Source organism: Lepus europaeus, chromosome 5 (genome assembly GCF_033115175.1).
Source record: "Lepus europaeus isolate LE1 chromosome 5, mLepTim1.pri, whole genome shotgun sequence".
NCBI lineage: Eukaryota > Metazoa > Chordata > Mammalia > Lagomorpha > Leporidae > Lepus > Lepus europaeus.
The window spans coordinates 29,622,098-29,636,577 of NC_084831.1; the positions used below are offsets into that span (position 1 = coordinate 29,622,098).

Here is a 14,480-nt window from a genome sequence, read left to right on the forward strand (position 1 = left end):
CCACTGAGTTCATAAAATGAATGCAAATGGGGGGCCCTCATGGGGCCCCAGGGGAGCACCAGGACCTTGCACGGCCCAGACAGGCCCCTGGCCCTTACCCTGAACTGTCAGCCCAAGGAAGGGGAAGCACTCAGCTCCTGAGTCTCAGGCCCTTGGGGTCCAGCCCCGGAGCTCAGTGCCACCTTTGCCCTCCTGGGCCTTGGGCCAGTGTCCAGACAGGCCCCAGCCGAGGCACAGGGAGCTAAAGACGCTGCCCCTCTGGCCCAGCCTCCCTCGCCTGGGATGCCAGGCAGCTGTGGTCACTGCCAGGTCAGATGAAGGCCCCTTGGTGGCCCACGCTGTTGGACTGGCCAGTGTGTCTAGAAAAGGGGCAGGTCCCAGACCCCAGCAGGTGGGAAAGACAGGGCACAGGGCAGGGGGCAGCTTAACCTCGGCCACCTTCCCTCCATCCCTGCCCCTGGGTTTCCTCTGCTGTCAGCTCCCAGGTCCTCCCTGGGGACCTGAACCTCTTTGCCAGGGGCACCAAGTCAGCCAAGATGTCCAGAGTGGAAATGAGAGGAGCAGCCAGTGAAATGCGGGGATGCTGTGGCTCCAAATCAGCTCTGGGCCCAAGAGGAGGGGGAGCGCTCACTCCCACCCAGGCAGAGTGCAGCGCCAGGGCCCTGGGGCAGGGCTGGGGTCTGCACTCCCACAGGGGCCCCTCACACCTGCACCCCCTGGCCCTGCAGCTGCAGGACTCGGGCCCGCAGGGTGCTGATCCCGCTGAGGAGGGCCTCTCGATGTTCGGCCGAAGAGATGCCCAGGCTCGTCAGGTCCCTGGAACAAGGGCTGCTCAGGCCCAGCCGGCTCGCCCCACCCCTGCTCCTCCCACACGGCCCTCTGCTCTCCCTCCCCTTCTCTGGACCCAGACCCAGGACAGGCAGCAGAGGCAGAGCCCCTGGACTCCCCCAAGCCCCAGCCTTGACCCTGGTTCCTTAGACTCACTGGGCAGTCATCTCGGCCACGGCCTCCAGGCTCCCATAGCCAGCGGCAGTGAAGCTGTCCTTGTAACGGCACAGGTCCAGGGCCTCCAGCCACGCACCCACGGAGCCGAAGGAGGGGAAGGTGGAGAAGGCACGGTCGGCCAAGGGGGTGGGAGGCCTGGAGGTGCGAGGAGCTGTGGTCAGTCCATGGCTAGGGTCTGGTGGTCCATACCTTGCTGCTCCCTAGAGGGGAGGCCAGCTGAGAAAGGGCAGGGAAGCGAATGGAGCAAGGATTGATTGGGTCCTGTGGGGGCCATGCATTCCCAGGAAGGGTGAGGCTACAGGATAACCGGGCGGTTGGGAAGCTGAACCAGTGGAAGGCACAGGGGTACCGGGAATAGTCGGAGGGTGGAAAAACCAGGGACAGGCTGAGGGGTGACCCAGAGTTGCAGCAAGGAATACTCATGTCGCCTCTTTTCTTTATGGGAACTAAAGTTCCAACCAAGTGTTAGGGCTAAAGTGCTGGGAACTGAAGCGTTAGGACCCCTGCCACGTGTGTTCACCCAGGCAGCATTCACGATGCTGGGATCAGGGGCAGGGTCCAGGACAGGAAGTGACTGCGGCACGTGGGAGGGGGGGATGCGCTGAGGCAGGGCCACCTGGGTGGCTGAGGGGGGCCAGTGGGGCAGCTGTACTCCGGGCTGGGGAGAGAAGGGGAGGTACCTGGCACAGGGGGCTGCGGCACCCTTCGGGGGTTCAGGGTCCTGCCCCATCCTGCTCAGGAGGCTGTGGATCTGGGAGAACCTGGGCCGCTCGCCGGGGTCCTTCTGCCAGCAGTCAAGCATGAGTTGGTGCAGTGCAGAGGGGCAGTTCCTGGGGGGTGGCAGCCGGAAGCCATCCTCCACAGCCTTGATCACCTGGGCCGCGGGCAGGGAGCGGACCGGAAGCTTCAGTCTCCCCAACACACACACACACACACACACACACTCCATGGTGGAGAGGATATTGAGTGTGGCCAGGGAGGACCAGAAATAAAAAGAGAAGAGACGGCGTGGAATAGGAGGTCGAGGGTCCATAGGCAGAGGGCAGTGAGCTGGGGCCCAAGGTCGGAGGGTAAGGGGACCAGAAGGCAAGGACAGGAGCCATAGGGCACTCACGTCTTGGCCAGACATGTCCCAGTAGGGTCGCTCCCCAAAGGCCATCACCTCCCACATGACGACACCGAAGCTCCACACGTCACTGGCAGAGCTGAAGTGGCCAAACTGGAGCGTCTCTGGGGCGGCCCACAGCGCTGGGCTCCGGCCACTCTGCGCAGGGCAGGAGAGCAAGGCAGAGAGGAAGTGAGGCACCCCCATCCTCCCAGCACCCCCACTCCCAGCCCTGGGAGGGCACACAGCCAACCTCTGGGCGGCATCCACTCTGGCAAGGATTGGGGACCAGCTGTGTGGGGTTGGGGGGCAACCCTGACAGCAGGGAAGGGTGGGGGGAGGTGGGGACTCCAGGGAGCTTCATGGGGACAGCCGGACTTGGCAGGGAGGGTGCCCTCACCATGGTGGTGTACACAGCCTCCGCTCGGTCCCGGGGACCCCGCCCGAAGCCGGAGATCTTACACAGGAGGCCGGGGCTGACCAGCACGCGGCGGGCCGCCAGGCCCCGGTGAACGTAGCCCATCTCCGACAGATACTTCATGGCTGACGCCAGGCCTGGCAGCAACCCCATCAGCTGCCCTGCCACCAGCTGCCCCTCGTGTTGCTGCAGAGAGGGGAGACCGAGGCCCGGGCTGTGTCCGTGGGACTGTGACCCCAGGGAAGCCACTCTGGGCTTCAGTTTGTCCTGTGCCAACCAGGCCAGGCTGGCAGCGGGCATGACACCAATTGCAAGCCCCTCCCAAGAGACACATTGGGGACAAGAAAAAGGCGGCCAACAGGACCCCCAGGACCCAGGCCACTCACCCTGAGGAAGTCATCCAGGGCCCCGTGGCTCATGTACTCGGTGACAATCATCAAGGGACTTCCTGTGCGTGGGGATGGGGACACACACACGCTAAGTCGCCCACCCCACCCTGAGGCACACACATTCCCCACTACAGGGGCCCCCAACTCGGCCAAGAGAGCCAGAACCAAAGCCATGCTCCCCAACCTTGCCACCCCCCTGCCCAGCCCAGTGGCCCCCCCCTGGGCCACGGCACAGAACCAGAGGCCTCTGTAGGGGATAGAGGCAAAGAGCAGGAGCTACACCCAAGGTCAAAGTGGTTGACCCAAGGCAAAGTGTCACTACACGTCAGAAGGGTCACTCGGGGTCACAGTGGTCGTTCCAGAGGAGGAGCTGCCCTGAGTTGCCCAGAGCAAGCTCAGCCCTGGCAAGGCCCCTTCCCACGGCACCCCACCTCCCACCCCACCCCCGGGACTGGGCCTACCCCGGGTGACAACGCCCTCCAGCCGCACGATGTGGCTGTGGTCGAACTGGCCCAGCGTGAGGGCCTCCGCCAGGAAGCTGAGCCGCTGCGAGTCCGAGCTGCCTTCCCTCAGCGTGTGCACGGCCACGGGCAGCGCCTGGCGGCCCGGCAGCTGCAGGCAGCCACAGCACAGCTCCCCAAACCGCCCTGTGGGGAGACAGCACCTCAGAGCCCCGCTGGAGGCCACCACCCAATGGGCGGGCTGAGCCCAGGGAAAGGCACTCAGTGGGTCATGGCCGTTTCTGGCCTGGACTGAGTTCCTGAGTTCGAATCCCGATACAGTGAGGCCCAGCAGCATGGCCTCAGGCTCCCTATTGGGCCCATTCTCTCTCTCTTCTGAAAAGTGAGGATTCTTCTCCGTCTGTCTCTCAGAGGGTTTCCAAGCCTCAACGCGAGGACGTCATCGTGTGCGCCAGCACATCAAAGGCCATTGGCCCCCGGGAGTGACCACGACTCCCATCCTGCCCAGCATCCGTCCAGTGAGTCTGGGGACGTCTGCTGAGGGCTTGTGCCCAGGGAGAAAGACGAGCAGAGGCTGTCCTAGGAGCCAGGCCCCCGCTGAGGCTGGGAGCCGCCTCCCCCACCTCCCACATCGGCCACGTCTGAGCCAGTCAAGCCCCTGTTACAGACAAGAAACAGGCTGGCGCAAGAGCGGCACACCCCTGGTCACGCACCAGGATGAGACCCCAGCTTGCAAAGGCCCCTCCCCACTGCTCCAGGGCGGTCTGGGACCAAGCTGCCGGAGGCCGGCCTGAAATGGTCTTGGGGAGAGAGGTGTCGGAGCCACCTTGGGGACCAGGAGAGGGGCGCAAGACAAAACCACAGCCCCCTCTGACACCCCCTTCCCTAACATCTGGGGGCGGTAAGGGGGTTTCTGGGCGGAGGTCTGAGCCTCCAGTGGTAGGCCAGGGAGTGGATGCCAAGTTTTGAGAGCAGGCGGGGCGACACAGGCGGGGCTTTTCTGAGGGGGCGGGGCCTCCGGGGCGGGGCCTCCGGGGGCGGGGCCGGGACCCACTTGCGGCTGCGAGCTTGCCTGCTCCGAGGCTCCGCTCCAGCGTGACGCTTTTCGCATCCAGCTCCTTGGCGAACAGATGCACCGCCTGCAGCGGGTCCCCGCAGCTCTGGGGATCCAGGAACGTGCGACGTGTTGGGACTTTGACTGGGAGCGCAAGGAGAGAGATGGGCCTGAGGAAAGGGACCTTTGGCCCGCCGGGGTGGGCAAAGGCGAGACCGGGGGCCCGGCGCCCACAACTCACAGTGGAAGTACAGCTCCTCCTCGTCGTGGGCGTCGGCGCCGCCTTTGCCGGAGCTGCAGGGCCTGCGGGGAACAGGGCCGGAGGCACGTTCAGCGCTGCCCCTTCCCCACTCTCCCGGTTCACCAGCCGGGGAGGGAAGGGGGTCGAGGGCTTGTCAGAAAAAGAGCCTTTCTTGGCCGGCGCCGCGGCTCACTAGGCTAATCCTCCGCCTTGCGGCGCCGGCACACCGGGTTCTAGTCCCGGTCGGGGCGCCGGTTCTGTCCCGGCTGCCCCTCTTCCAGGCCAGCTCTCTGCTGTGGCCAGGGAGTGCAGTGGAGGATGGCCCAAGTCCTTGGGCCCTGCACCCCATGGGAGACCAGGATAAGCACCTGGCTCCTGTCTTCGGATCAGCGCGGTGCGCCGGCCGCAGCGCGCCTACCGCGGCGGCCATTGGAGGGTGAACCAACAGCAAAAAGGAAGACCTTTCTTTCTGTCTCTCTCTCACTGTCCACTCTGCCTGTCAAAAAAAAAAAAAAAAAAAGAAAAAGAAAAAAAAGAAAAAGAAAAGAAAAGAAAAAGAGCCTTTCCTCCCAGGGAGGGGTCTTCTGGTCCTGCAGCTTGGCAACCTCCTCACCAGGGCCGGTGCGACCCCGTGTCCCAGACCCCACAGACCAAACGGGCCCCCTCCCCACATTCCTCCTGGTCTTGCTTGCAGGCACGCTGACGACAAAGCTCCAGGGTCCACACCCCTGACTTTCAGCGCCAAGCGGCCCCCCACCAGCCTGCAGCAGGTGGCAGGGCGTGAAGAAAGCAGGCAGACCCTGGCTCACTGCGAGCCCCCTGGGTCCGAGCAGGGGGGAGGAGCCCGGGCTCCCGGACACTTGACTGACGGCGCCGGCCATCAAGGGCAGATTCCTGACACAGAGGCCGCCGTGGGCAACAGAGACACAGGCTGGCCTTTGGGGCCCCTTTGGTTTCTATTCTGGAAGCAGAGGAGGGCGTGGCTTGATTTGCATTTCAGATCTGAAGATCCACCAGCTGCCCAGCTGAGGCTCCTGTGCCCTGACAGGAGGCGGTGGCTCAGGTGATGGGGAGATCACCCGCAGGGCCCAGGCAGCTGTGAGAGACAGGGCCCCACAGCGCTTGGAGACTGCTGGAGAACTCTGCCCAGCAGAGTTCATGGGGTGTCGGGGAGACAAGTTCATGGTCAGACGTGAGGACAAGCAGGGAGAGTCAATGAGCAGGGAGTTGGATGGTATGGGCTGTGCATGTCTGGGAGTGTGTCTGGGGTACAGGTGTGGGTGTGGCTGTGGGGGGTGGGCATGTATGGCTGTATAGGGAGGTGTAGGTGGGTGTGGCCATGTGTGGTGTGAGTGTGCATGGGGGATTTGTGTGTGGTGTGGGTGTGCACGGGGGATGTGGCTGGATGCGGGGTGTGTATGTGTGGGGGGGATATGTGGATGTGCATGGGGGTATGGCTGTGTGGAGAGTGTGCATGGGGTGTGTGACTGTGGGGTGTGGCTGTGAAGTGTAGGTGTGCATGGGGAGTGTGTGTGGTGTGGGTGTGCATGGGTGTGTGCATAGGGAGTGTGGGGGGATGTGTGGATGTGCATGGAAATATGGCTGTGTGTGGGGTATGCATGTGGGTGTGGCTGTGTAGTGTGGGTGTGCATGTGGGTGTGGCAGTATGTGGTGTGGGGGATGTGTGGGTATGGGGAGTGTGTGTGGTGTAGGTGTGCATAGGGGTGTGGCTGTGTGGTTGGGTGTGCATGTGGGTGTGGCTGTGTAGTGTGGGGGAATGTGTGGGTGTGCATGGGTGTGTGGGGTGTGCATGGGGAGTGTGTGTGGTGTGAGTGCATCGGGGTGTGGCTGTGTGTGGTGTGGGGGGATGTGTGGGTGTGCATGGGGAGTGTGTGTGGTGTGGGTGTGCATGGGGGCGTGGCTGTGTGGTGTGGGTGTGCATGGGGATGTGGGTGTATCTGGAGCCTGGAAGAGAGGATGCTCTGAGGACAGAGCATGCCCAGGGGGAGGAGGAGGGGAAGAGGCACTGGGAAGACGACTCTGCCTTGAGAAGTCGGGTGGAAGAGAAGGCAGCCACAGGGGAGACAACGAAGCAGAAGGGGAACCGGGGCTAGCCATGTCCCCAGAACAGGGAGGAGAAAGTGGAGAGGAGAGGGCTGGGGTGGGACAGGAGAGGGCTGGCGGCTGCAGGAGGGCTGCAGGGGCAGTTTGCAAACACAGAGACACGCTCCCATCTAGACAGTGGTGGGAAGGGCAGAGGCCGCTGTGTCCTGCGCAGTCTTCCTGCAGCGCCTTGCGTCCGAGACCCTCCACTCAACAGCAGAGGGACTTGGCGGTTCAGCTTTCTCTAATAAAATCGGGGTAAAGACGGCCTGCAGGACAGCACCATTGCAGCAAAGAGCTTCCTGTGAGCGATCCTGTGCCAGAGAAGGCGACCTTATGAGTAGTAATGGGTTCCTAAGGCAGCAAGAAGGGGTGAGGCTCAGTCCTAGGTAAAGGGACTGTCCAGGCTAGGGGAGGGCACCCCTCTGAGACAAGGAGGAAGAAGATGGGTGCAAGGCGGGCAGGTTTGCTTGTGGACTGATGGTGAGAAGATGAGGTGCGAAAGCTGTTCCTGCCAGAGGACAGTGAGCACAGCTGGGTGACAGTTGTGGGGGTGGGGCAGCCCAGAAGGGAGGCAGGACAGGAGAGAAGTCCTTGCGAATACGGGAGGCAGAGAACCAAGAGGCAAGGGCTGGGACCGACTGTCCAGTGGCCACTGAAATTACCCAGGAGGTGTCAGGACTTCTGTGGGTGAGGGGAGCCTCCCGGAGAGACGGGTACAGATGAAGGGGTAAGGCTGAGCGGATGGAGGAGCGACAGAAGGTGCGTGGTTAAGAGAAAGTCAGGGCCGGGCATCGTGGCACGGGGTACTGAGCCACTGCTTGTAACACTGGCGTCCCATATTGGAGTGCTGGTTCATGTCCTAGGTGCTACACTTCCTGTCCCACTCCCTGCTAATGCACCTGGAAAGGCAGCAGATAGGGGCCTAAGCAGTTAAGTCTTTGCCTCCCATATGCGAGATCTGGATGGAGTTCCTGGCTGCTGGCTTTAGCCTGGCCCAGCCCCAGCTGCTGTGAGCATTTAGGGAGTGAACATGTGGATGGAAGGTGTCTGTCATTCTCTCGCTCTTTTCTGTTTCCAAATAAGTAAATAAAATCATTTTTAAAGAGAGAGAGAGAGAGAGAGAAGCAGATGCTTCCATGGGACCTAGTGAGCAGCAAGCGCACCAGGACAGACGGGGGAGGGAGTGGGAGGTGAGGGAACCATGGCGCAGATACATGGAGTGGGGACAGGGTGCAGCTCAGCAGTGAGCAAGTCGGAACCCACCGCCAGCTCACTCTGCCTGCTCCCGTGCCCTGTCCTGCAGAGCCTCTGCCCCGAGGAAATGCTCCCTGCTCGCTTCTCCTCCTTTCCTCCTTCTGCCTCCCACAGTTCAAAGCCAAGACAAGACACTGCAGCATCCGGCCGTCCCCTTTTCCTCTCCCTCCCCCGGTCCCGCCATCCTGACTCCCCTGGCCCAGGCAGAGCTGGCTCCCAGACTGGCGGGACCGTGTCCTCTCCTCCTCAGTCACTTTCAAAGCCCCGGTGGAGGCCCAGCAACGAGCCAAGGCCAGATCCAAGCTCGTGCTGCCTCCAGCCCACAGTCACTCTAGGAGGCAGGCCGTGCTGGGCTGGGGGTCCCCACCCAGCCATTTCTCCCCTCCGCTTCCGCACTCCAGCCCAGCTCAGGCAGCCTTCCACCCTCCCCAGTCTGCTGAGCCCAGCCCCGGCCTGCTGCCCTTGGCTGCCTCTGCACGGGAGGAGAGAGAGATGCCACGGGGCCTCTGCTGCATGTGAAAGAACTGGAACCTTCTCTCGCCCATATTCACCCAGACGCAAGCACCACGCAACATCCCCTCTCTGCCTTTTCTCCTACAAGCCGCTTTCTGCTGGGGTGGGGGTGGGGCTGGGGGTTCTGGTTTATGAATCTCCCTCCCTGCCCAACACACACACATGCACACATGCACACACACGCAGTCTGCCTTTCTTCCCTTTGCCTGTGTTTAAGGGCCTCAAGATCCCCTGAGGGCAGGGGCTGGGGGGGCCTCCGTGCTCTGGAGAATCCTAATCGCACCAGAGCAGCCGGAGCTCCATCCCACCCCCGGTGATGCCTTCTGACATTTAATGAGTTAAGGAGCTAAATCCCTTTTATCCCAGAGCGGCTGAGCCAGCTGCAGGGCTGGCTGCTGCAGGAGCAGAGGGGGAGGGGCCGGGACCCTCTGTGCCCAGATCCTTGGAGCAGTGTACAGAGCAGGTGCAGACACAGGTGCCTGGGAGCACGTTAATGTGCACAGGAATAGGACTCCCCCCACCCAGGCCCCAAACCCAGGCTGGGACCAGCCAGACACCTACCTCCTCCAAACGGCCAGCACGCTCATCACGGAGCCCAGGACAAGGAGGGCTGAGATGGTCACCACGGTGACAACAACTGCTGGGCTCTGGTCCCTGGGCCCTGAGGCAACTGGGGGTGGGGGGAGAAACCATGAGGTTGAGGAAGGCAGAGGACCTGACTCGTGGGCAAGCCCCAGAACAGACCTCTATCCTCACCCCGTAGCAGGATTCCCTCAGCTTCTCTGCACCCATCGCTGCCCCCAGCAGCAGCAGCCCCACTGACCACAGTGGCACTGGGAGTCCAAGCGCTTCCTCTGCTCCCAGGACAGGGCACTTCCCAGGCAGCCCAGTTCCGAGGGAGCAGCAGGGGTACAGGCAGGCAGGGCCGGGCCTCCCTGCTGCCTTTCCAATGGGTAAGTGGAGATTGACAGGGGCTCGGGGGTGGGGGTGGGGGGGTCTGCAGTAACAGGAGCTACCGTTACATGCACATTTAATCCTCTCAAGACATCGTGCTACGTGCTTCATCATCACCACAGTCCAGGAGAATGTGGCTTGCGGTTGTCTCCATTTTCAGGCAGAGACTGGAAAGAGTTATGTGATTTGCCCAAGGTCACATAGCTAATAAGTGGTGAGCCCCTAAGACTGGAATCTGACTCCAAACGCCTCTACCTGACTCCCAAGTCTCTGCTCTGAACCATCTCCCCAAGAGAGGGCCCCAGAGCCCACGCCCTCAGCCCATCCATTGGTCCATCCATCCCTGGGAGCACCGTGTGAATGGACAGGAGTCCTTGTCCTGAAGGAGTGCCTAGAGCAGGAAGCTGGGGAAGAAAAACAAAAAATCCAGGCTATAGAACAGCAACAAATAAGCCGAGGCTGGGCCGGAGCACGACAATTGCTTCCCAAACCAGCGAGAAGGCTTCCTGGAAGCCCCGTCATCCACACTGCGCCTGCAGGTTGAAAAGGCTTCTGAGGCGGCTCAGATGCACCTGCTGGGAGGGAAAATGGCAGGTCAGCCCATGTGGCTGCAGAACAGACTGCCTGCAGGCAGAGAGTGGCGTGGGGTGAAGCTGGAGGGCGGGAGGATGCCAGGAACTGGGGGAGAGGAAACCTGGAGCGCTGGGAGTGCCAGACTCAGGGTGAACCTCATCCTGAGGTTCCAGGGAGCCAGGGGCTGCAGACAGAGCTCCTGCAAGAGGAGAAAAGGAATGAAGGCGTGTGCTGAGCTGGGAGTGCGGGTGGGGCACGGTGCCTGAGACAGGTGAAGCTTTGGATGGGGACAAACAGAGCCGCCCCAAGACCGAACTGAGATCGGAAAATTGCACCTGTGCAGGCAGTCTCAGCATGCGTGGGACAGGAGGGTGACGGCCCCAGTCTGGGGACCAGCGGGGCCGGTGCAGCGGATGAGGGTAGCAGAGCTGGGAGTTTTCCTGGCAGAATAACCTGTGGCTAGGTAGAGAGGATGTGGGGCCAAGCAGCCCAAGAATCGGAGAGGGAGGAAGCAGAGCCAGTGACAGAGACAGAAGAAGAAGGTTAAAAGTCAACAAAGCTAGGGCCCAAGAGGGGACTTCAGAGCCCAGGGTTGCAGGGGTGAGGGGTGAGGGGGTGAACAGGGCCCAGGGTCTGGCCAGGGGTAGAAGGGGAGCGGAGCTGTCAGCACTATTGGAAATGGGGCTTCTGTGTGGACGGAGATAGAGAAAGAGACAAAGGCGCCTGGGCCCCCCACTCCCTGCTACTCATTCCCCAGCCACACGGGCTGGATCTGGTGGGTTCACTCACTTCTCACAATTCAAATATGGCAAAAGTGACGGGATGCCATTTCCAAGATCAGGTTACAGGAGAGTGTGGCTTCTGCCACAGGTGCCCTCTGGCTCTCTCACTAGCTCCCAGCCTGCAAGAATCCAGCTGCTGTGTGGAGCAGGCCCACAGGGCAAGGAACAACAGGGCACCTGCAGCAGCCAGCCAGAGCCTGGGTAGGGAGGAGGGAGGGTTCTCTCCCAGTCAAGCCCTGAGCTGCCTCCGGCCCCCTCGACTGCAGCCTGGGAAGAGACCATGAGCCAACACACCCAGCACGTGGGGCCCACGTTCCTGACCCACAGAAACCACGAGATAACGCACACTGGTTGTTTTCACTGCTAAGTGTTGGGGTAGTTTGTTACACGGCGAGAGATGATGAACACAGTGGTGGAGCGCGCTTTCCGATGCGAGTGGGGAAGGCGGGCATTCGGCAGGTGCATAAGATCCTGCTTGGGATGCCTGCATCTCATACTGAGTGCCAGGGTGAGCCTCCTCTCTGCTGATCCCAGCTCTCTGTTAATACCCACCCTGGGGGCCAGCAGGGGACGGCTCACTCAGCTTCCTGCCACCCAGGTGGGAGATATGGATTGAGTTCTTAGCTCCTGGTTTTGGCCTAGTCCAGCCCTGGCTGTTGTGGGCATTTGGGGAGTAAACCAGCAGATGGAAGGTATCTGTCTCTCTCTCTCTCTGCTTTTCCAAGAAAATGAGAATAAATACATACATAGATAAATTATTTTAAAAGACAATGGGGCATCCCATATCGGAGCGCCAGTTCACATCCCAGTTACCCTGCTTCCAATCCAGCTTCTTGCTAATGTGCCTGAGAATCGCCCAAGTGCTTAGGCACTGTTACCCATTAGGAGGCCAGGGTAGAGTTCCTGTCTTCTGGTGTTGGCCTGGCCCAGCCCTAGGTGTTGCAGGCATTTGGGAAGTGAAACAGCAGATGGAAGATCGCTCGATCTCTCTCTCTCTCCCCCTCATTGTCGCTCTGTCTTTCATGTAAATAAATTAACAAATCTTTCTTAAAAATTCTGATTTGGGGGTCACAATGCACTGAAAAAAGTGTCCTTCGGGTTAGGCGAACCATTACCCACCCCTCAGCCAGGGCAACACCCCACTGGGACGCCGGGGACAGAGCAGTCCCTGACAGCGAAGGACTGGATGAACAAGAACCCTCTCGGCCCAGCTCAGCTCACAGCCCCAGGTCCTGCGCCCTCCACACTCACCCCGCCAACCCCATGAGCCTTTGTGCAGCCAGCTTCCTCCACCCCAAATGCCTTCCCTGCCCACCTCCACTTCTTCACAATTTCCCTGGCCTTCGAGACAGAGCTCTAATCTCCTCTCCCCAGCACCTGGCCCAGGTCTGGCACAGACAGGCACTGGAGCAAGAAGTGCTGTCTTCCTTCCCAGAACTCAAACTCCCTCAACATTTTATCTCGACCTCCCCTTGGGCTCAGAACTCTTCCTATCTTGGATTAGAGTCGTGTAGCAGGTTGGGAAGAAGTATTATCTTGACAGCTGGTGCCAGAATGCCTCTTAGGGGGGAGCTGCCTTTGGTGGGGAAAACACTTTCATGAGCTGCTCAGGGCAGATAGAGGTGAGATCCTGAGGGCTGGGTCAGCAGCAGGCAGAGCAGCAAAGGAGAGAGCTCTGCAGGCGTCCAAAGGAGGGGGGGCGCACGGGGGGGGGGGAGCCACACGGAGCCCTGAAGAGGCTGGAGATGTTTTAGGACCCAGATCGCTAATGTTCAACTTGTACTTTGTTTTGTTTTTATGGCAGCTTTACAGAGACACAATTCCCACACCCTACAATGCACCCATCCAGAGCCGCAGGATCTTGTGTTGCTCCAAACCCTGAGGCCTGGTGGGGGAAGGCACCCTGTCCCAGTCTGAGCCTCTCCCACAGCAGAGGGAGAAGCAGAATGGGAGGGAGGAGGGGAATGGGAGGTCACCGCAAGAGGGGACTGTGATGTCCTCCCGACAAAGTGGCAGAGGTTCCGGGACGGGTCCCCGGGGTGGGGGGGAGACTTTGGCTGAGATGGGGGTTACAGCTGACCTTGAGCCTGCACCTGCCAGCTCCCGCAGCACAGGGATCTGGGGCAATTCCTGTGAGTGAGCGAGCAAGGGCTGGGGGATTCCACACGCGCTCCTGCCATGGGCTGCGCTGCAGGTGTGCTGCAGGCTCCCCTCATCGCACACGTAATTCTCTCCCTCTACTCATCCCCCCCCCCCCCAGGCCCCTGGCCCTTTGCACACGCCACTCACCTTCCCCAGGGGTCTGCACTTCAATGCTGGGGTTGAAGCTCTGGGCCTCCCAGGAGGGCCCCGGGGAAGCCGCCCGGATCTGAAAAACGTAGCGGGTAGCCGGCTTCAGGTTGGTGACGGTGACCGCGGGCGCCCCTGTCTTCACCGTGGAGTAAGCCTGCTCATTCTGACCCTGGAGAGGGAAGAGAAGTGAGGTCCCAGCCAGGCCAGACCCAACCCCAGGAGGATGGTGGGAGAGAAGGAGCAGGCAGGCAGCAGAAATACCCTTAGCTGGGCATGGGCTTGGGTGGGGGCCCTGACCCCAATCATCCTGGGGCAATCCCCAGATTTCTCCCACAGGACCCCATCTCTCTCCCCACCATGTGGTCCTACCTCTAGCTGCGTGTGCAGGACAGCCCACCTCTGTGTAGCATGGAGCAGATGCTAGGATGCTAGAAAATGGGCCTTGCCCTCGAGAGCTCACTAGGACTTTCCTTCCCCTTGAGACACAACTGTTTGTTTTGCTTTGTTTCACTGATACAAAAACCACTCCCGGATAAGCAGCTGCCACCCTAGGTCTTGGGCGGAGTCAGTATTTATCTCTCCTTTTTAATAGGTGAGGCCAAAGAAGGGTCAAGGTGGTACCTGAAGCCTTTTGGGTCCTGCCCAGTGCTCACGGTCAAGCTGCCCCAGCTTGGCCCCAGCACCTCTGCACTGGAGATGCTCCTCCCACAATTTCATCTCTGCCCCGCCCCCCGACCTTATCAGAGCCCCTGCCACATGCCCAGTTCCCAGAAGGGCACCCCTCCCCCTACTTCAGGCATCCTATGGCCTAAGCCCTATAGATGCGGAATTCAGAAATCGGGGCTGGGTGGGTCAGACTGTCCCTTCCACCCACGTCAGTATTGAAACAAGAAAAGCACTGGCCACAGGACCTGTAAGAGGGGGTAGGCTAGGGTGGGGAGGAGGAAGGAGCAAGGCTGCCAGCCTCAGCAGCTGCCAGGTGCTTTGGGCAAGCCGCTCTGCAGAGTAGCCCTGGCCGGTGTGCAGAGAGAAGTTGAGATGAGAAGCATTGTGTGACATCTGTCCAGGCCTAGTGACCAGTCATACTTCCGGTTGGTGGGCTTCATGGGAGTTCCAGAAGCCCTTCAAATATAGCTCCTGTTGCATTATCCTCTTTAAAAAAAAAAATGTTTTCCCCTTGGGACCGGCATGTGTGCAGAGCGTTAAGTCACTGTTTAGAACACTATAATCCCATATCGAAGAGCCACTTGAGTCCCGGATGCTCCGCTTCCAGTTCAGCTTCCTACTAATGCATCTGGGAGGAGCAGATGGTGACCCAAATACTTGGGTCCCT

At 60.7% G+C, this 14,480-nt stretch overlaps 1 protein-coding gene across 1 annotated transcript in view; it reads right to left on the bottom strand.

The window, feature by feature from the left end:
* Nucleotides 1-701: 701 nt before the first annotated feature.
* Nucleotides 702-14,480, bottom strand: part of EPHA10 (EPH receptor A10) — a 42,384-nt gene continuing 28,605 nt past the window's right edge. Inside the window, exons 7-17 of the mRNA XM_062193268.1 lie at nucleotides 13,145-13,316; nucleotides 9,108-9,216; nucleotides 4,674-4,735; nucleotides 4,451-4,576; nucleotides 3,379-3,564; nucleotides 2,915-2,976; nucleotides 2,511-2,714; nucleotides 2,120-2,269; nucleotides 1,686-1,879; nucleotides 985-1,140; nucleotides 702-816 (exon numbers count right to left, since the gene is read on the bottom strand). Coding sequence (XP_062049252.1) covers nucleotides 702-816; nucleotides 985-1,140; nucleotides 1,686-1,879; nucleotides 2,120-2,269; nucleotides 2,511-2,714; nucleotides 2,915-2,976; nucleotides 3,379-3,564; nucleotides 4,451-4,576; nucleotides 4,674-4,735; nucleotides 9,108-9,216; nucleotides 13,145-13,316 — 1,536 coding nt within the window. The remainder of the gene's footprint in view (nucleotides 817-984; nucleotides 1,141-1,685; nucleotides 1,880-2,119; nucleotides 2,270-2,510; nucleotides 2,715-2,914; nucleotides 2,977-3,378; nucleotides 3,565-4,450; nucleotides 4,577-4,673; nucleotides 4,736-9,107; nucleotides 9,217-13,144; nucleotides 13,317-14,480) is intronic.